This window comes from Sus scrofa, chromosome 5 (assembly GCF_054392235.1).
Source record: "Sus scrofa isolate SSC_HxYL_T2T_F1_AM1 chromosome 5, Sscrofa_HxYL_maternal_Yorkshire_Landrace_v2.0, whole genome shotgun sequence".
In the NCBI taxonomy this organism is placed as follows: domain Eukaryota; kingdom Metazoa; phylum Chordata; class Mammalia; order Artiodactyla; family Suidae; genus Sus; species Sus scrofa.
In genome coordinates, this window is record NC_139387.1 from 7,645,634 (window position 1) to 7,665,838 (window position 20,205).

The following is a 20,205-nucleotide window of genomic DNA, read 5'->3' on the forward strand; positions in this document are numbered from 1 at the left end:
GGTGAGTGGTTTTACCCGAAAGGAAGAGGGTTCGAGGGTGGCCAAAATGGGTGAAAGGAGTCCGCTATGTGGCAGTAATGCTGGCTGCTGGACTTCTGGTGGTCGCTGTGTCACGTATGCAGATGCCAGTTTATAGTGCCGTACCCCTGAAACATATAATTGAAAAGAGAAAGAGACCTCTCTTGTAATGTAACGCAGAGGCCATCATTAGTGGAACTTGCCTGTGACCTCTGGAAGGCAGAAACAGGCAGCTGTTAGAGAGTACTAGTCACAGCAGGAAAGGAGGAGGAAGGAGGGGGTTTCACAGTGATCATCCTCCCGAAGGCAACAGCGGCGATGAGGACGAGAGGAGCTCACACCTCTGAGTATTTGCTCTGTGGCAGACACTGACCAGATGCTCTCCGTGGTTAATGCCGCTTCATCCTAACAGTAGCCCTGCACGACAGGTACCGTTGTCATCCCCCACCTCATTTAAAGCAGCTGACCAGGAGTTCCCATTGTGGCTCCGAGGTAACGAACCCAACTAGTATCCATGAGGACGCGGGTTTGATCGCTCCGTGGGTTAAGGATCCAGTGTTGCCATGAGCTGTAGTGTATTTTGCAGATGCAGCTCAGATCTGGCGTTGCTGTGGTTGTGGTGTAGGCCAGCAGCTCTAGCTCCGATTTAGCCCATAGCCTGGGAGCCTCCATAAGCTGCGGGTGTGGCCCTAAAAAGACAGAAAGGAAGGGAAGGAAGGGAGAGAGAGAGAGAGAAAGAGAGAGAGAGAGAGAGAGGAAGAAAAGAAAAAAGAAAAGAAAGACCCTTAGGGAAGTCAGATTAGTCAGGGCACCTTTGAGGCAAAAGCTGCTATAACCCTATTACTGTTCCTAGATGTCAGATATTTTGAAAATAAATTTATTATGAACATAGAATGTGTTTGGGATAAAAAATAAAATAAAATATAAAGAAATAGTATGAAGTCAAAATAAATGCTCACCATACCAATGTTGGCAAGAATATGAAACAATTAGAACTTGCCTATGCTGGTGGGAATTTGGAATGGCACAACCACTTTGGAAAGCAGTTTGGCATATTCTTAAAAAATTAAACATACATCTACTATAGACCCAACCATTTCCATTCGAAGTATTTACCCAAGAGAAACAAAATAGGTCCGCACAAAGACCTATACGTAAGTGTTAATAGCAGCTTTGTTTGTAAGAGTTGAAAACTGGAAACATCCCAAATGTCCAACATCACATGAGTAGATACAAGTTGCAGTGTATCTGTATGGTGGAATACTACTCAGAAATGAAAAAGAAAGAATTATTGGTACACGCACCAACGCGGATGGATCTCAAAATATCATGCTGAGTGAAAAGTCGGACAAAAAAGAATTCATGATTCCATTTATATAAAACTTGGAAAATGCAGATAACCTACAGTGACAGAAAACAAATCAGTGGTTGCCTGGGGTCAGAGTAGGTGGAGGGAAGGAGTAATTGCACAGGGATGTGGGGATGCTTTTGGGGGTGATGGAAATTTCACTGCCCTTGAATGAGGTGCTGGTTTCCTGGGTGTACCCATCAGTCGGAGCTCATCAAACTGAGCCCATCAAACTGAACTCTATCTAATTTAAACTTCAGTAAAGCTAAAAATATGTGCGTACTACTCTGTTTTCTCTCTTCCTATCTCTTTTCCAAGAGGTAGTCACTGTTAAGAAAAAGTATTATATATTACCAGAATAATTAATGTATAAAATATATATTTTGGATATTCATTTTTATATAAGTGGGGTCATATGGTAGTACTGTTTTGCAGTTTGCCTTTTTGTAAACTGAATGGCACACACAATCTTTCACATCAATAGCTATGGATCTATCTAATTTTTTAAAATGAGTAGCTTGTCTTTTGTTACATAATATGCCATAATTTATTGACCAGTACAGTTGTGATGAATATTTAGTTCATTTCTAGGTTTTTGCCTCTACAAGCATTGACAAATGAATAGTCCATAAATTTAGCTTTGTACAGCTGAATTATTATAATTGTAGAGAAAATTCCTTGAGGTACAATGATTTGGTTAAGAAATTTGAATATACAAAATTTTAATAGGTATTGCCATATGGACCAAAAAAAGTGATACCAATTTCCATTTCTGTCAGCATTAGGAGAGTTAAGAAAGATGTAATTAAGAAAGTTAAGGAGTTCCTGTCATGCCTCAGGTAATGAACCCAACTAGTAACCATAAGGACGTGGGTTCGATCCCTGGTCTTGCTCAGTGGGTTAAGGATCTGGTATTGCTGTGAGCTGTGGTATAGGTTGCAGACAAGCCTTGGATATGGGGTTGCTGTAGCTGTGGCAAAGGCTGGCAGCTGCAGCTCCAATTCGACCCCTAGCCTGGGAACTTCCACATGCCTCGGGTGCAGCCCTAAAAAGACAAAAAAAGTGAATGTGGAAGGGTGACTGTATTCCCATTTTTGCAGATCAGGAAACAGATTTAGAGAAAGCAAGTGACTTGCCCAATGCCAGTCCAGTCAGATGGAGGCAGAGCCAGGCGTTCAAACTCATGCTCAATAAGCACTCAGGAACTTATTACTGAACGAATGAAGAGCTTTCATTGGTCCATGTTCTACAATGATGGAAAAACCTGTGCTGTTCAGTAGGATTGCCACTAACCACATGTGGCTATTAAGCACTTGAAATACGGCCAGTACAGAACCTTAATTTTTAATTATTTAAATTTGTCAGTGTGGCTAGAAGCTACCATATTGGACAGTGTGGTATATCATTCCAGGCCTCTCCAAACTTTTGATTGATTAAGAACATTTGAAGTGCAGAGTTGCCTAGTGGCTCAGTGGGTTAAGGATCCAGCATTGTCATGGCTGTGGCTCTGGTTACTACTGTGGCAAGGGTTCAACCCTGACCCAGGAACTTTGCATGCTGCAGGTGCGGCCAAAAAAAAGAAAAAAAAAAAGAACAACACTTGAAGTGCGTGTTAAAATACAGATTCATGGAGTTCTCGTCAGGTACAATGGGATTAGCCGCATCTCTGCAGCACTGAGATACAAGTTCAGTCCCAGTAGCTGCCCTGTAGGTCACAACTGTGCCTAGAATCTGATCCCTAGCCCAGGAACTCCACATGCTTCAGGGTGGCCAAAATAAATAAATAAATACACTTTCCCTCTGGGGTGGGGCCTGGGCCTGGCAATCCTCATTTCTAAACAGCCCCTGGTGATTCCGATGGGAGTAGGTGTAAAGAAAATCTATGCTACTGTATATATTTCCTTTACTGCTCACACAGAAAATTTCACTTTGCATTTCTGGTCACCAAATGTGAGGGAGGCTTCCCACACCAAGCAGTTCTGTGTGACACCAGCTGGGTGTCCTGTGATTTAACTCAATTCTGTCACCATCTACTTGAAGATAGCATTAGATCCCACAGGTTGGTGAAGGCTCGGTCCCATGATACTGACCCCCATTTCAGATGAAAACCACAAGAAGTAGCCTCCCAAGTTACTTGGCAACAAATCGGAGGTTGCAGTGACCTCCTTCCTCCCTTGGATTTGGTTGTTTGCTAGAGCAGCTCACAGAACTCAGGAAACACTGCATTTACCAGTTTGTTAAAGGGTGTGATAAAGCATACAGATGAATAGCCAGATAATGAGATCTGGGAGGGCCCCAAGAATAGGAGCTGCTATCCCCGTGGAGTTGGGGTGCATCACCAACGTGGAAACTCTCTGAACCTCCTCCTTTGGGGATTTTTATGGCGCCTTCATAGCATAGGCATGATCCATCATTAACTCCCTTTCCAGCCCCTCCCCTCTCTGGAGAATAGTGGGTGGGGCTGAAAATTCCAAGCTACTAATCAGGCGGGGTCTTTCTGGTTATCAGCCCCATCCAGCACCCCACCAAGAGTCACCTCTTTAGAACAAAAGACACTGCTATCACCCAGGAAATTGAGGGACTTAGGAACTCTTTGTCAGGAACTAGGATCAAAGACCAAATATGAAATGAAGAAATGCTCCTAGTGCTCTTATCACTTAGGAAATTACAAGGGTTTTAGGAGCTCTGTGCCAGGAACTAAGGACAGAGACTGCTATATATTTTTTTTCTATTAACTCACAGAAGACCTCACCTTGAGAGATAACTGAGGTAGACTTTTCGGATTCCTTGGAGGAACATAATTTAAGTTAGTCAATGAACTAGAGATTCATGGGTCAAGACTTACCACATGATTTGCTCCAAATAATAGGTTTCACACAGAGCAAATATATAAAATAATAGCATCTGAATGGAACATTTGATTATAGCTTTAAAATCTCAGTCTGCGTGTTTTGAATAGCCCTAGAGTTGCTGATGAATTAGCACGAAATTAATTCGGGAGATTAATTCGTGGCTAGGATTTGGCAATTTCATTACTGTGGCCTGGGTTCAAGCTCTGGCCTGGTAACTGAGATCCACGTCAAGCCGCTGCATGCTGTGGCAAAAATAAATAAATAAAGATTCATTCACTCTCAGCAAGTAGCTTTGGCAATACCACTTACTCAGAACTCCTGGTTCTAGCTGAAGCATCCTTCTCTGTGGTTAGAGCAGTGTTTCTAAAGGGCTGGTTTCCAGGTCAGCCTCCTCATCTTCATCACTGGGAGCTTGTTAGAAATGCGGATTCTTGAGTCTCATCCCAGACTTAATGAATCAGAAACTCTGTATCTGGGACCTCGCAATCTGTGGGTCACTAAGGCTTTCAGGTAATTCTGATGTACACTAAATTTGAGAACCACCAGGTTAGAAGATCAAATGTGGGAAGACTCAGAATTGGAGAGCTTTTCATTTCTATTACTTTCTTTAGTTCTGTTGAGACTAAAACAATCTAAATCAGTTGGCAGCTCTCCTATCATTTAGGGCTGTTAGGTTGAAGTAATTGAGTTGGAAGAACCTTGAAGTCAAGATCTAAAAGTTCTTTGTTAGGAGTTCCTGTTATGGCTCAGCAGAAGCAAATCTGACTAGTAGGACGCAGGTTCAATCCCTGGCCTCGCTCAGGATTAAGGATCCAGCATTGCCATGAGCTGTGGTGTAGGTTCCAGATGCAGCTCAGATCTGATATTGTTGTAGCTGTGGCGTAGGCCAGCAGCTACAGCTCCAATTCCACCCCTAACCTGGGAACCTCCATATATCGTGGGTGTGGCCCAAAAAAGACCAAAAAAAAAAAAAAAAGTTCTTTGTTAGATCCCAGATTTTGGCATTTAAATGGTTTTAGGATTTTAGGATCTATACCCTAGCTGTGGGATATTGTCAGTATTCCTCCAGGTAATGGTAACTATGAAGAAATACGAAATGTTTATCAGTCCCCAAATACCTTTAAAGATTAGAAGTACTTAAACAGCAGAAGTCTGTTAATATCTATGGAGTTCCCATCATGGTGCAGTGGAAGCAATCCGACTAGGAACTGTGAGGTTGCGGGTTCGATCCCTGGCCTTGCTCAGTGGGTTAAGGATTTGGCGTTGCCATGAGCTGTGGTGTAGTTCACAGACATGGCTTGGATCCCACGTTGTTGCGGCTGTGGTGTAGGCCGGCGGCTGTAGCTCAGATTAGACCCCTAGACTGGGAACCTCCATAGGCTGTGGGTACGTCCCTCAAAAGCAAAAAAAAAAAAAAAAGTCTGTTAACCTATTGCTTGTTTTGATCCCAAAGACAAACCTTTTCAAAATAGTGTATTTCTTTGTTACAGGAGTTGATTTTTATAAAGAAAACCCTTTGTTTTTTTCATTCCTCTTCCCTTGCAGGCGTTTTGGAATAATGGGACTCTACAAAGGCCTTGAAGCCAAACTGCTACAGACAGTCCTCACTGCTGCTCTCATGTTCCTCGTTTATGAGAAACTGACGGCTACCACCTTCATGGTCATGGGGCTGAAGAGGGCGAGCAAGCACTGAGAAATGCCTTCCACCGCCCAGCTCGGAGATGCTCAGGATGGGGGGTCCCTTCTGTGTGAAGAGAAGCGATTCTCCTCTTACTCCCTCCTCCCCCTGAGAACTTCACCCTCATTGGCTTGAAGTGTGTCTAAGGTTAAACAGGGAGTATAGCCAGCGTGAGCTATTACCAACTTGATTTTTGTGATGGGTGCTTGAATTTTGTGGGGAGATTGGACCAATGGCCACCTGAAAAGAAAATATTATTGAGAACCTAAAAGTGAAAGTTTATGCCGGTTTAATTGATTTTCTGGAGAGGAATAGACTGTTGCTCTCATGTAATATTTTCCAGTAAAAATGTTTCCTAAATGTATCAGCTGTTCTCTTTCCCTAGACCCTTCCCCACCCCAGGTTCTAGGACAAATTTGCTACTATATCGTATACTTTGTATGTCTTCATGTTGGTATATGGGCATGGCTTTATTCTTGCTGGGCTTAAGAAAAGATGTCTTCTTTAGTATGTGAGCTATTTATTTTGTGGGGGAAATGAAAATTATTAATCCCAAATGATTCTCTTATAAACTATTTGTAAACATCCCTTATTCTTCAGTATTTGACGTAATTAAAAAATGCCTATTTTGAGTCAACCTTTTCATCACCAAACCTGAGGTTTTATGTTCATCCGTATAGGTCCCAATAAATTGTCAGCACAAAAGATATTCTTAAACATTGCCCCTTATTATAGTATTACATTGTGTTTATAACCAGCTGGTAGAAAAAAACCAAGGAAAAGGGAGGGGGAGCAATACCTTGTTTAGGTTCTGGATTATCTTCTTTGACACACTCTTGGTATATTTGGCGACTACACGTCTGATTGAGGTTATTTCTATTTGGAAACATTCCTTAGTGTCCTGCTTCTCAAAGTGTGGTGCCTCAAGCAGTAGCATTGACGTCACCTGGGAGCTCTTTGGCCATGTGGCCCAGACCTTCTGAATCACTCTGCATTTTAACAAGACACCCAGGTAATTTGTACTTACAGTAAAGTTTAAGAGACCTTAGAGCCCCTGGCCCCACAGAAGATACAGTTGCTTCCAATTCTAGAAACCAAGACAAAGATTGTTCTCAAAGGAAATATAGACGGATGAATTCAAACAAGCTCTGGAAAAAAACTAGGAGTCCCATGTTACCATTTACTTTCACCTCATATAGCACACGTTAAGTTAGTAGGACTTAAAAGTCCTACTGTGGCACAGCGGAAACAATCTGACTAGCATCCATGAGGACGTAGGTTCAATCCCTGGCCTCACTCAGTGGGTTAAGGATCTGGCGTTGCCGTGAGCTATGGTGTAGGTCGCAAGCTCAGATCTGGCGTTGCTGTGGCTGTGGTAGAGGCTGGCAGCTACAGTTCCGACCCGACCCATAGCCTGGGAACCTCCACATGCTAAGGGTGCAGCCTTAAAAAAAGAAAACAAAGTCGGTATGACCAGGAATGAATTTAGACATCTCAAGGCACTCAAGCAAACAACTCTCTTGATGTTAGTAGAACAACAGCTCTTTGGGTTCTTATGACTTAGTTCTTTTGGGTTTTGTTTTGTTTTTTTAATGATTTTTATTTTTTTCCATTATAGCTGGTTTATAGTGTTCTGTCAATTTTCTACTGTACAGCAAGGGGACCCAGTCACACACACACATATACATGCCTTTTTCTCACATTATCATGCTCCAGCGTAAGTGACTAGATAACAGTTCCCAGTGCTGTACAGCAGTTATGACTTAGTTTTTGTCCCTCTAACAACATGACCGTTTTTTTCTTTTGTATCTAATTCAGTCAGAATCAGAGCGAGTAATAATGAAATGTCTCTGGGCTCCAGTGTGTAAGTTCAGTTTGGAGAGGGGAAATCTCTACTCCCTCTCATCCCTGCGGTGATTTCAGAATACATGGCTGTTAAACTAGTAATAATCGAGAGATCATTGTGTTGTTCTAGAAAACAAGAATGAAGAAGAACTAATAATCCGGGAACTAGACTGAACTCTCTGCTATTTAAGTGAAAGAACCGAAGACGGAGAATTGACCCCATTGCTACTTTTTATTTTGTGTTAAGGTTTGTGTGCATCTGTGGCGAGGCTTGGGTGGGGAGCACAGGAGGAGGAGGATCATAACGGTGCCACGTGTGTGCTTTTGTTATTTTAATGATGCTGCTCGCTTTGGAGCTTTCATTTTGAGCTCAGGGTATTGCGGGTTGTTAGGATGGTAAAATAATTTCCAAGTCAAGTTACAGTTATATTAGATGCTTATGATGTGAGAATGTATTTGATGTTTCTTTTTTTCCGATTTTATAAGGGGACAATTTCATACTGAGGTTTTATATTCCCTATGGCAGCTTACAGCCTCACTCCATAGTTGAAACTAGGTCATGACTCAGCCAGTTTTGTAACCTTTGGTTATAATTAATAAGTTACTTGAGAAAACTAAGGAGCTGAAGGTTACTATGGAAATGGATTTTTTTTTCTTTTTGATTTTTTATGCAGTTTCTCTAGAATATGAGGATTAAGAGCCTTAGAGATAGGGTTAATGTCACCGAAGTAGAAAGTTTAATCTGAGTTTAATCCGTATTTAATCTGTATTTTGAAGTGGACACTATCTTTAAGTTTGAAATGAGGAAGTAGAATTTACCATAAGGGAGTTCCTGTTCTGGTGCAGTGGAAATGAATCTGACTAGGAACCATGAGGTTTCAGGTTCGATCCCTGGCCTTGCTCAGTGGGCTAAGGATCTGGTGTGGCTGTGAGCTGTGGTGTAGGTCGCAGACACAGCTCAGATCCCGTGTTGCTGTGGCTGTGGTATAGGCCAGCAGCTGTAGCTCCGATTAGACCCCTAGCCTGGGAACCTCCATATGCCACAGATGGGGCCCTAAAAAGCAAAAAAATAAAAGAAAAAAAGAATTTACCGTAAGACCATAAGCAGTGGGAGTTAGAATCTTGGGGTTTACTCCCAGCTCTCCCCCGGGCTAGCACATTTCCTCATCTCCTTGTGCATCAGCTTTTTGATAAGTGGAGATGATAATACTCACTGCCCACTTCAGAGGATGTTGGAGAGCTAATGATGTCAGCTAAATCCCTTTATGATCGTGGGAGAAGGAAGATCTGAGTGAAATTTGTGGCAGGCCTAGATTTATGTAGCACTTTCCCTTCTTAAACTGTATACTTTCTCATTTGATAATCCCATTATCTCTGTGAAATAGGTAGGGACAAGGAACAATATCCCGTTTAATGAACAAGGAATTTGAGACAGAACTATCCAGTCACTTGCCTCATTGGAGCCAGGCCTAGAGCTGAGTTTCCCGTAATCACATGTAATGATTATGCGAATGGGTTCTGGAATTAGACAGACTCTGGGTCCACGCTGCTCCTGCTCCTGATGAGCCGCGGAACGAAGCAGTCGCTGGACTGGTGTAAAACTCTGTTTCCTCAACTATGAAATGGAGGTGGTCTTCGTCTTTTTTTTTTTTTTTTTTTTTTTTTTCTTTTTCTGGCCGCCCCCGTGGTATATGGTCGTTCTTGGGCAGGATAGACTCATCCAATCCAGAGGTCTGGGCCTATGCAACAGCTGCAGCAAAGCCGGAGCCTTAACCCCCACTGCACCACAGCAAGAACTCCCCGAAATGGAGATCTTGATAAACCTACCTCCTAGGGTGATTGTGAGTATTAAATGAGATCATATACATAAATTGCTTAACACAGGGCTTGCCACATGAGAAGAGCTAGATAAATGTTAGTGACAGCTCTTCTTATAGTATTATTATAATTGATGAGAGATAGGACCGAATAGATATAACTGTAGTTCAGGAGTTCCCATTGTGGCACAGCAGAAACGAATCCGACTACTATCCATGAGAATGCGGGTTGGATTCCTGGCCCTGGCATTGCCTGTGAGCTGTGATGTAGGTCACAGATGAGGCTCGGATCCCACGTTGGTGTGGCTGTGGTGCAGGCCGGCAGCTGTAGCTCCGATTCAACCCCTAGCCTGGGAACATCCATATGCCACGGGTGCAGCCCTAAAAGGCAAAAAAAAAATGAAAATAAAATAAAAATAACTGTAGTTCATAGAAAGCCCTCTGGATTTTGAGCCAGACCTGGGTTCATATTTTCATTCTATCACTTAGTGCACTGTGGCCACAGACAAGTAATTTTTTCACCTTTCTAGGTCTTTATGTGTTTATCTGTCCAATAGAAAGGATTGCCTCTCAAGGCTGTTTTAAGTTTTTTAAAATTTTTCTTTTCTCCTTCCTTAATCTTTAGAACAGCCTTGTGAAGAAATCATTTCTATTGGGCAGATGAGGATATGTGTGTGTGTGTGTGTGTGTGTGTGTGTGTGTGTGTGCGCGCGCGCGCGCGCATCTGGCACATATCTGACATATATATGTGCCTAATAAATGCTGGAGTTTTCTGTGGAGATGTAATTGATGTGTAATGTTATATTAGTTTTAGATATATAACATAGTGATTTAATATATTTATATATATTGCAAAATGACCGCTACAGTAAGTCTAGCAAAAATCTATCACTAGGAGTTCTCGTTATGGTGCAGCAGGTTAAGAATCCGACTAGTATCCATGAGGATGAGGGTTCAATCCCTGGCCTCGCTCAGTGGGTTAAGGATCTGGCGTTGCCATGAGCTGCAGTGGAAGCGGCAACAGATGTGGCTCCAATCTGGCATTGCCATGGCTGTGGTGCAGGCTGGCAACTGCAGCTCTGATTTGACCCCTAGCCTGGGAACTTCCATATGCCTCAGGTACAGACCAAAAAAAAAAAAGAAAATTCTATTACCAAACCTACGTCAGATAAATGCTGTTTGAACCAAGAAAACCAACCAGGTTTTATTTGGAGGAAGATTTCCTCTTTCCACTTGCTTTAATTGTGAACATTTTTTTTCTGGGCACTTTTGGCGTATCTCCTCAAAAGTGAAGCCAAATCCAATAATTTTATGTTTTATCCCATATTCAAATTAAGGCCTTCAGACAGTTAATCAGCAAAATACGAATTGCTTCCCTAACAGAACAGTCACTGGTTGATTTAGTGTCTCATCTTGGCTTTCTGAAAAAGCTGAAGAATTGTGACCTCATGGTGCCAAAGGCCACACATCTATGGAGAGCCCTCCCTTTGGGCAGGTCAATTACTTACCTGGCAGTGCGGACTGTCACCAGAATACCAAGTATATACGCAGGCTCACTTGTAGGATATGTGTATATGCCCTAAATGTAACAGCGTATGACTCTGTAGAAGAGCTTTGGGTTTGTGGTAATGTTTGTGGGGTATACTGGTAGCCCCTGGAAATTATGTTCATTCGGACATGATAGACAAGAAAATAACTTGTCCATGGGCTGAGCAAGAGAAGAAAAGGGAGAAGAGTACTATGTGAAGACAGAGTGAAGAGGAAATTGGGAGGTGGATATGAGGTCACGGGGAGGGAGGGCCGAGGCACCAGTGCCTAGCACAGCATTCAAGAAGACATGCTCAAAAAACGTGTGACAGCTTTCCAACCAGGGCCGGGGAAAATGGGCTCCCCGCAAAGAAGAGTGGCGAGAAGAAGAGGGGCCGGTCCGCCATCAACGAGGTGGTGACCAGGGAGCACACGACCAGCATTCACAAGCGCATCCACGGCGTGGGGTCTAAGAAGCGTGCCCCTCGGGCACTCAAAGAAATCCGTAAATTCGCCATGACAGAGATGGGAACTCCGGATGTGCGCAATGACACCAGGCTCAACAAAGCCGTCTGGGCCAAAGGAATAAGGAATGTCCCACGCCGAATCTGTGCGCCGTTGTCCAGAAAACGTAACGAAGATGAAGACTCGCCAAACAAGCTCTATCCATTGGTCACCTGTGTACCTGTCACCACTTTCAAAAATCTACAGACAGTTAATGAGGATGAGAACTAACTGCTGATCGTCCAATAAAAGTTGGTTGTAGAGGCAAAAAAAAAATGTGTGACAGCTGCGTAAACTGCACAGTGAACTGCGGAACCCAGCAAATGAGATCCAATCTGCAATGACAGGGAAAGGGAAGGGGACACTCAGCTTAGAACCAGCCACCTGAGTGGGTAATGAAACTCATGTGCATTGAGTGTGTAGTTAACACCAGACATAATTAGTTTACGTATATCTTTTCAAAATAATTTTTATTTTAGTTGATTTACAGTGTTCAGTCTATTTCTGCTGTGCAGCAAAGTGACGCAGTTATATATACCTTCTTTTTTTGCTCATTATCCTCCATCGTGTTCCATCACAAGTGACTAGATATAGTTCCCTGACCTCTATGAGTGGGTTAAGGATCTGGCGTTGCCGTGAGCTGTGGTGTATGTCATAGACGAGGCCTGGATCCTGTGTTGCTGTGGCTGTGGTATACAGCAGCATCTCATTGCTTATCCACTCCAAATGCAATAGTTTGCATCTAGTAACCCCAAACTCCCAGTCCATCCCACTCCCTTCCCCTCCCCCTTGGCAACCACAAGTCCATGTCCATGAATTTGTTTCTTTTCTGTAGGTAGGTTCATTGTGCCATGTATTAGATTCCAGATATGTGATGTCATATGGTATTTGTCTTTTCTCTTTCTTACTTACTTCACTTAGTATGGAAATCTCTAGTTCTATCCACGTTGTTGCAAATGACACTATTTTGTTCTTTTTTATGGCTGAGTAGTGTGCCGTTGTGTATATGTACTACAGCTTTTTTCCCAGGCTAGGAATTGAATTGGAGCTATAGCTGCAGGCCTGTACCACAGCCACAGCAACACAGGATCCAGGCCTCGTCTATGACCTACACCACAGCTCACGGCAACGCCAGATCCTTAACCCACTCATCGAGGTCAGGGATCAAACTCGCATTGTCATGGATACTAGTCGGGTTTGTTTTCACTGAGCCATAACAGGAGCTCCTGTACCACATCTTATCAATCCATTCATCTCTTGATGGACGTTTAGGTTGTTTCCCTGTCTTGGCTGGTGGTGAATAGTGCTGCAGTGAACATAGGGATGTATGTATCTTTTTCAATGAAAGTTTTTTCCAGATATATGCCCAGGGAGTGGGATTACTGTCTCATGTTGTAGTTCTATACTTAGTTTTCTGAGGTACCTCCATACTGTTTTCCATAGTGGTTGTACCAATTTACATTCCCACCAACAGTGTGGGAGAGTTCCCTTTTCTCCACACTCTCTCTAGCATTTGTTAGGTAATTTACATACATCTTGATATCCTTGTAATAACTCTAAATATATGAGGTTCACGCTCATTAACAAACAAGTTAGTTCAGTCTTTAACTTATTCGGGGGAGTTCCCGTCGTGACTCAGTGGGAACAAATCTGACTAGCATCCATGAGGACGTAAGTTCGATCCCTGGCCTCGCTCAGTGGATTAAGGATCCTGCATTGCCGTGACCTGTGGTGTAGGTCACAGATGTGGCTTAGATCTGGCATTGCTGTGGCTGGTGTGTAGGCCAGCAGCTACAGCTCCAAGTCATCCCCAAGCCTGGGAACAGGTCCAGCCCTAAAAAGACCAAAAAAAAAAAAAAAAGTTATAACTTATTGGGAGTTCCTGCTATGGTGCAATGGGCTAAGAATCTGACTGCAGCGGCTTGGGTTGCTGTGGAGGTACAGGTTTGATTCCCAGCCTGGTGCATTGGGTTAAGGATCCAGTATTGTGGCTGTGGCATAAGTCGCAGATACAGCTCGGATTCAGTCCCTGGCCTGGGAACTTCATACACCACAGTGTGACCATTAAAAAAAAATAATTATTTGGAGTCACTAATGATTAGAGGTTAGGATTTACAATTTAGGCTGACTCCAGGACTTCCACATGGCTATACTAGATTCCTCAGATGACCTTCAAAGTAAGGCTTCTAAGCCAGTACGAAGTTCCCTTTCACAACTTAGAGTACATGTGAATAAAGATGTGTAATTCTTTCCCTGACGAACTGTCTGAACCCCAGTATGATGCTGCAGGGTTCAAGGGAAGCTTGTGGCCTCTGTATCCAAGGGTGAATCCTTAAATCCATGCTGTTTCTTGCCTCGGTGCCTGTGTTTATACTTTCTGGGATATCAGGAAACCCTTCCCGCTATGCTTAGTGAACTCTTCTCGTCCTGGAACCCTTTCTAGAGCTTTGCTTCCTCTTTTGTCCTCCTACACTATTATGTTCCTATGTCTGTCATTGAATCTCCTCCACTGAGGTTTGAATTGCAGTAGATGGACTGATCTGTCTTCCCCTAGATACCGAGTTCTTTCAAGGCAGAAAATGAGTCGAGTCGCAGAGTGTCTCGTTCACACTTGGCACTCGGTTGTAGTGTCAGTGTTTTTGGCTAAAGAGAGGGCTGACCTTGCTCCAGTCAAGTGCATCTGTCAACTAGGAGTGTACGTGTTTTTTTAGAATTCAGGTACTCTGGTGTTTTCTTGGTTCTTGATTTGTCAGTTTTTCATTTTTGTTTTCCTTAGGTTAGTTAGTTCACACTTTTTTGAAGTATACTTTATTTTGCTAGTCTTTTGGCTCTTTTGATCTTTAGATTCATTTTTTTTTCCGGCATATGGAAGTTCCCAGGCTAGGAGTCGAATCGGAGGACCCACAGCCACAGCCACACGGGATCAGAGCCGTGTCTGCAGCCTACACCACAGCTCACAGCAACACCAGATCCTTAACCCACTGAGCAAGGCCAGGGATCTGAACCCGAATCCTCATGGATGCTAGCCGGATTTGTTTCTGCTGTACCACAATGGGGAGCTCTTTTTTTTTTTTTTTTTTTTTTTTTCCATTATCTCTTTGTGGTTGTGTGTGTGTGTGTGCGTGCACGCGCACCATAGCATGCAGTGGCTTGATGATCTCAGTTCCCAGATCAGGGCTTGAGCCCAGGCTGCCTTGGTGAAAGCTCCAAGTCCTAACCTCTAGACCACTAGGGAACTCCCGATTTCTTTGCTTTAATTGGAGTCACCCTGGTGGTATCACTTACTCTTTCATATGTGCCTCATTCTTACTTTGCTTTCGTTTCTGTAGAACCTATTGACAGAGTAGATTGCCAGCTAAGTGGGTCATCTCCTCTGTGACTGTTGTAAGGAGGACCTTTTTGAATTGCAGATTCCTCTTCTAGGAATAACATTCTGTTCATTTATTCAAGAAATCTTTTTTGATGACCTACCATATCCAAGCACTATGCCAATTGCTGGGATTATCCAGATGAATAAAACTCTTTTTTTTTTTTGTCATTTCTTGGGCCGCTCCCTCGGCATATGGAGGTTCCCAGGCTAGGGGTCTAATCGGAGCTGTAGCTGCCGGCCTACGCCAGAGCCACAGCAACGCAGGATCCAAGCCGCGTCTGCAACCTACACCACAGCTCATGGCAACGCCGGATCGTTAACCCACTGAGCAAGGGCAGGGATCAAACCTGCAACCTCATGGTTCCTAGTCGGATTCGTTAACCACTGCGCCACGATGGGAACTCCCAGATGAATAAAACTCAGTCTCTGCCCTTACGTGTCTCGTTGTTCTCCGCAGGAGTCAGACAGAAGAACAGCTTGGAATGCTACTGCTGATGAGTTCTGATAATAAATGTAATTGTCCAGGAGTTGCTTTGGGAGCGTGGAGAGGTTGAGTCCAACGCTCTCCTGGTCAGTGTCATTAGGAGACAACATTGGAAGTTCCCATTGTGGCTCAGTGGGTTAAGAACCCGACTAGTATCCATGAGGATGCAGGTTTGACACCTGGCCTCACTCAATGAGTTAAAGGATATGACTTTTGCTGCAAACTTCAGTGTAGGTCGAGGATGCGGCTCGGATCTGGCATTGCTGTGGGGTAGGCTGGTGGCTACGGCTTTAATTCTGCCCCTAGCCTGGGAACCTCCATATGCCATGGCTGCAGCCCTAAAAAGCAAAAAGAAAAAAAAAAAAGAAAAAACAACGTTTGATCTAGGAAAACACCACGCACTGGATAGAGGACCTTCTTGACAGAGAAAAGAGTGTTTGCAAAGTGGAAAGAGGGTGACACTCTATTATTTGTACATTGGTTTGAATTAGATCCAGAAGCTTCCCAACCAGGATCTCTGAGTAGAACAAATGTTGGCGTGGGGGTGACCACTGAGCACCTGCAGCAAGGGGAGAAGAGGTGGTCAGGGCCCTTATCCCATTTAATGGTTTTGTCTACAGTTAGGCTTGGATCTAAACAAAGAAGGTACATTCCCTGTACTCTGTAAAGTTGAAAATCTAATTTTAAACATACTTTCAAGATCAGACAGAACATGAATTGTTTAATTCTAATCTATGAAGACTGGCCAGCAAGGATGGTTTATGCTGTCCCCAATTGCAGGTACTCTGAAGGTCTGGAGCTGCACTTTATACTGATCAGTATGGACACGTTTACTTAGAAAATAGTTCAGAGCCTAGTTGAGGCTAAAACCTGAAGTACTTTGACATGCATTTCTTAATGTATTAAAAATTGTAAAAAGCAGTGAAGGCTTAAGGTGAGAGGAATTTAAAAATTGACGAAGTCCTCTCTCTTTTTTTAATTTTTATTATTTTTTTAGGGCCACACCTGCTGCCTGTGGAAATTCCCAGGCTAGGGCTGGGATCAAAGCTGTAGCTACCGGCGTTTGCCACAGCTCACGGCAACATGGGGTCCTTAACCCTTGAGTGGGGCCGGGGATCCAACCTGCATCCTTGTGGATACTAGTCAGGTTCGTTACCACTGAGTCACAACGGGAACTCCTAGATCAACAAACTTTAGTACCAGTTATTAATTTAATGTGGAGTATTTCTCAGTTCACATAAACATAAATTTTTTTTTTTTTTTTTTTTTTGTGTGTGTCTTTTTCCTATTTCTTGGGCTGCTCCCGTGGCATATGGAGGTTCCCAGGCTAGGGGTTGAATCGGAGCTGTAGCCACCAGCCTACGCTGGAGCCACAGCAACGCTGGATCTGAGCCGTGTCTGCAACCTACACCACAGCTCATGGCAACGCCGGATCGTTAACCCACTGAGCAAGGGCAGGGACCAAACCCGCAACCTCATGGTTCCTAGTCGGATTCGTTAACCTCTGCGCCACGATGGGAACTCTTGAACATAAAATTAATTCTGGCCAGTTACCTTCTGTATTTTTAAGAACTTAAATAAGCCTTAATTTTTTAAGCCAGTTAGTTAGAGCTCATTGACAAATTAATTTTGATAGTACCATCCAAAAGTAAGGACATACGCATCATACACACAGACACATGGACACACACAACCAGAATCTCACAACTTCGTTTTCTCCACTTAGTCATAAAAGAATGTGTACATGTATGTGTGACTGGGTCACTTGGCTGTACAGTAGAAAATTGACAGAACACTGTAAACCAACTATAATGGAAAAAATAAAAATCATTAAAAATAAGTAAATAAACTTAGTCATGAATCCAGTATTACAGTGTAAAACTCACTAGTCTATAAAAAGCCTTCTTTCCTCATTTTTCAGTCCCAGGAATTAGAGATGATCTAGATAAGTCATCCTGAGAGCCCAGGTCTCAAGGCCCAGGGCGAGAAAAGCAAGTTCTCCTAGAAGGACTTACTCCCTCAAGGTCAGAATTCTGAAGAGATATTTTATCAAGCTTGCTTTTTCTAACTGTATGTGCAGAAGAACCAGTTTCGGAAATTTCAAAAAAGTCTCACCTGAACCAGTGTTCTCTGGAGCTTAAAGATTTAAAGACTATTGTGGCCATAGAGAGTTACAATAAAGTATCATCTTTTTCTTAGTCTTATTAGCTTCTTTCCAGTCAGACAGAATTCGCCCAAGAGGGCTCCACAGTGGAACAGAACCAGAATTCCTACTTCACAAGGCAGAATGGCCATCACGAATCACAATACAGAACATAAAGTACACATCACACAGGCCTGGTCGTCTTCATCAGACACTCCCTTAAATTCAAGACTAGTCTCCCAGAAAAGCCTCAGACCCACAGAACCTTCAGGACAGAGAACTAAGAAAGAGAATCAAAGGAAATATCTTGGGTCTTCAAAGGTTTCAAAGGGAGGAAAAGAGGCCGGATTGAATGAAAGGAAGGAGGGACAGAAGGGGTGGCCTTATGGATGTCTCCCGCCACCTGCAGACACCCAGGTGTTATGGGACTTTTCCCTGGGCTTCAGAAAGGGTGTCAGGAACTCGGCCCCACTGGAATACAGAATACAACATGCAGAATCCGATGCAAGTTCTCTGCCAACCAGAGGTGATCAGCCTCCAGCCCTCAGACTGGCTGAGGCCCTCAATCAGGCATCTGTGTCCAGGACAGGAAAAAAGGACGGTTTGATAGGTGGGGTTTGAAAAGAGAAAAGGGAGAGGGAAGGGGAAATGTCAGCTAAGTCTAGTCCCTTACCCAGGTGGGGCAAGAGAAGACCAGGGACAAAAGGGTCTGGTCTGTTGGCAGGCGAGCTGGTCCTCAGGTGCCCTAAGGTGTTGGGATGTCCCTCCAGAGTCACCTCTTGTTGCAGGAAGGGGGACCCCTTCCACGGCCTGAGAACGGGCTCTCGTCTGACACTCAGGAATGAACTGTCTGAGGAGACACGTGTGCTGACAAAGCAAGAGACTTTATTGCGAAGAGGTGCCCAGGTGCAGAGCAGCAGGGTGAGCAAACCCAGGAGAACTGCCCAGTCCTCTCTTTAAATTCGCAACTAGTTTATAGGTGTGGCATTTGCAGATTTTTTTTTCCCCCTAATGCATTCATTCTTACTTTATTGTGAGAATTATTTTAATTACCCTATACTGTATAGGTGGAGAAATTGAGACACAGATCTGGCGCTGGTCACATAACAAAGAATTAGGAGTCAAAAACATTCAGGCCTCTGGAGATTCTATCCAGTTAGCTTTCACTGGCTTGTACTGCTTGAGGGTGTCTGTATTTCCTACTTTGTTTATTTTTATTTTTCTGTCTTTTTAGGGCCACACTGGTGGCATATGGATGTTCCCAGGCTAGGGGTGGAATCAGAGCTGCAGCCACTGGCCCACACCACAGCTCACAGCAACACTGGATGCTTAAGCCGCTGAGCGAGGCCAAGGATCCAACCTGCATCCTTGGGGATCCTAGTCAGGGTCGTTAGCCACTGAGCCATGAAGGGAACTCCCAGACAGGGTTCATTTTTTGTTTTTTGGTGTTTTTTTTTTTTAATAGCTATTTCCCCAATACAATTTTTTTTTCTACTGTACAGCATGGTGACCCAGTTACACATACGTGTACGCATACTATGTTCGCACATTATCATGTTCCATCATAAGTAACTAGACATAGTTCCTACTGCCACACAGCAGGATCTCATTGCTAATCCAGTCCAAAGGCAATAGTTTGTATCTATTAACCCCAAGTTCCCGACTCATCCCCCTTCCCCCTTGGCAACCACAAGTCTATTCTCCATGTCCATGATTTTCTTTTCTGTGGAAAAGTTCATTTGTGCCGTATATTAGATTCCAGATATAAGTGATATCACATGGTATTTGTCTTTCTTACTTACTTCACTCAGTATGAGAGTCTCTCGTTCCATCCATGTTGCTGCAAATGGCATTATTTCATTCTTTTTTATGGCTGAGTAGTATTCCATTGTGTATATATACCGCATCTTCCTAATCCAATGGTCTGTCAGTGGACATTTGGGTTGTTTCCATGTCTTGGCTACTGTGAATAGAGCTGCAGTGAACATACGGGTGCATGTGCCAGACAGGGTTTTTAAAACGAGGTGGAACTTGGAGTTACCATTGTGGCACAGCAGAAACGAATCCACCTAGGAACCATGAGGTTGTGAGTTCGATCCCTGGCCTTGCTCAGTGGGTTAAGGATCCAGTGTTGCCATGACCCATGGTATAGGTTGCAGACGCAGCTCAGATCCCACATTGCTATGGCATAGGCCGGCTACTGTAGCTCCAATTAGACCCCTAGCCTGGGAATCTCCATATGCCGTGGGTGCAAACCTTAAAAAAAAAAAAAAAAAAAAAAAAGGAGATCAAACTATGCCAAATTTTGTAACTTTTTCGTTTTAAATATAATTTGATGTCAATAAATATGTCATCATTTAAGTTGTTAGATAAAATCACATCATACGAATATAGTTAGGCTCCTTTATGTTGTTTCTAGTTTTTTGCTATTACAAATAATGTGATAAAGTCCTTAGTATATGATACTTTTTATATTTTCTGATTACCTTTTTTTTTTTTTCCTTTTTTAGGGCTGCACCCTCGGCATATGGAGGTTCCCAGGCTAGGGGTCCAATCAGAGCTACAGCTGTCGGTCTACGCCAGAGCCACAGCAATGCTGGATCTGAGCCTCGTCTGCAA

The 20,205-nt window shown here is 43.4% G+C and overlaps 1 protein-coding gene, 1 long non-coding RNA gene and 1 pseudogene across 3 annotated transcripts in view; all 3 read left to right on the plus strand.

The window, feature by feature from the left end:
- SLC25A17 (solute carrier family 25 member 17) overlaps positions 1-6,601 on the plus strand; it is a 47,734-nt gene extending 41,133 nt beyond the window's left edge. For both annotated transcript variants that reach the window (XM_084955248.1, XM_003126004.5), the window contains one exon: positions 5,764-6,601. In XM_084955248.1, the coding sequence (XP_084811374.1) occupies positions 5,764-5,911 (148 nt within the window). In that variant the 3' untranslated portion in view covers positions 5,912-6,601. The remainder of the gene's footprint in view (positions 1-5,763) is intronic.
- A 418-nt stretch (positions 6,602-7,019) lies between these two features.
- LOC146403107 (uncharacterized) overlaps positions 7,020-20,205 on the plus strand; it is a 39,014-nt gene continuing 25,828 nt past the window's right edge. Inside the window, exon 1 of the long non-coding RNA XR_014803006.1 lies at positions 7,020-7,988. This is a non-coding gene — a long non-coding RNA (uncharacterized LOC146403107). The remainder of the gene's footprint in view (positions 7,989-20,205) is intronic.
- On the plus strand, positions 11,266-11,865 carry LOC100624537 (large ribosomal subunit protein eL31 pseudogene; annotated as a pseudogene).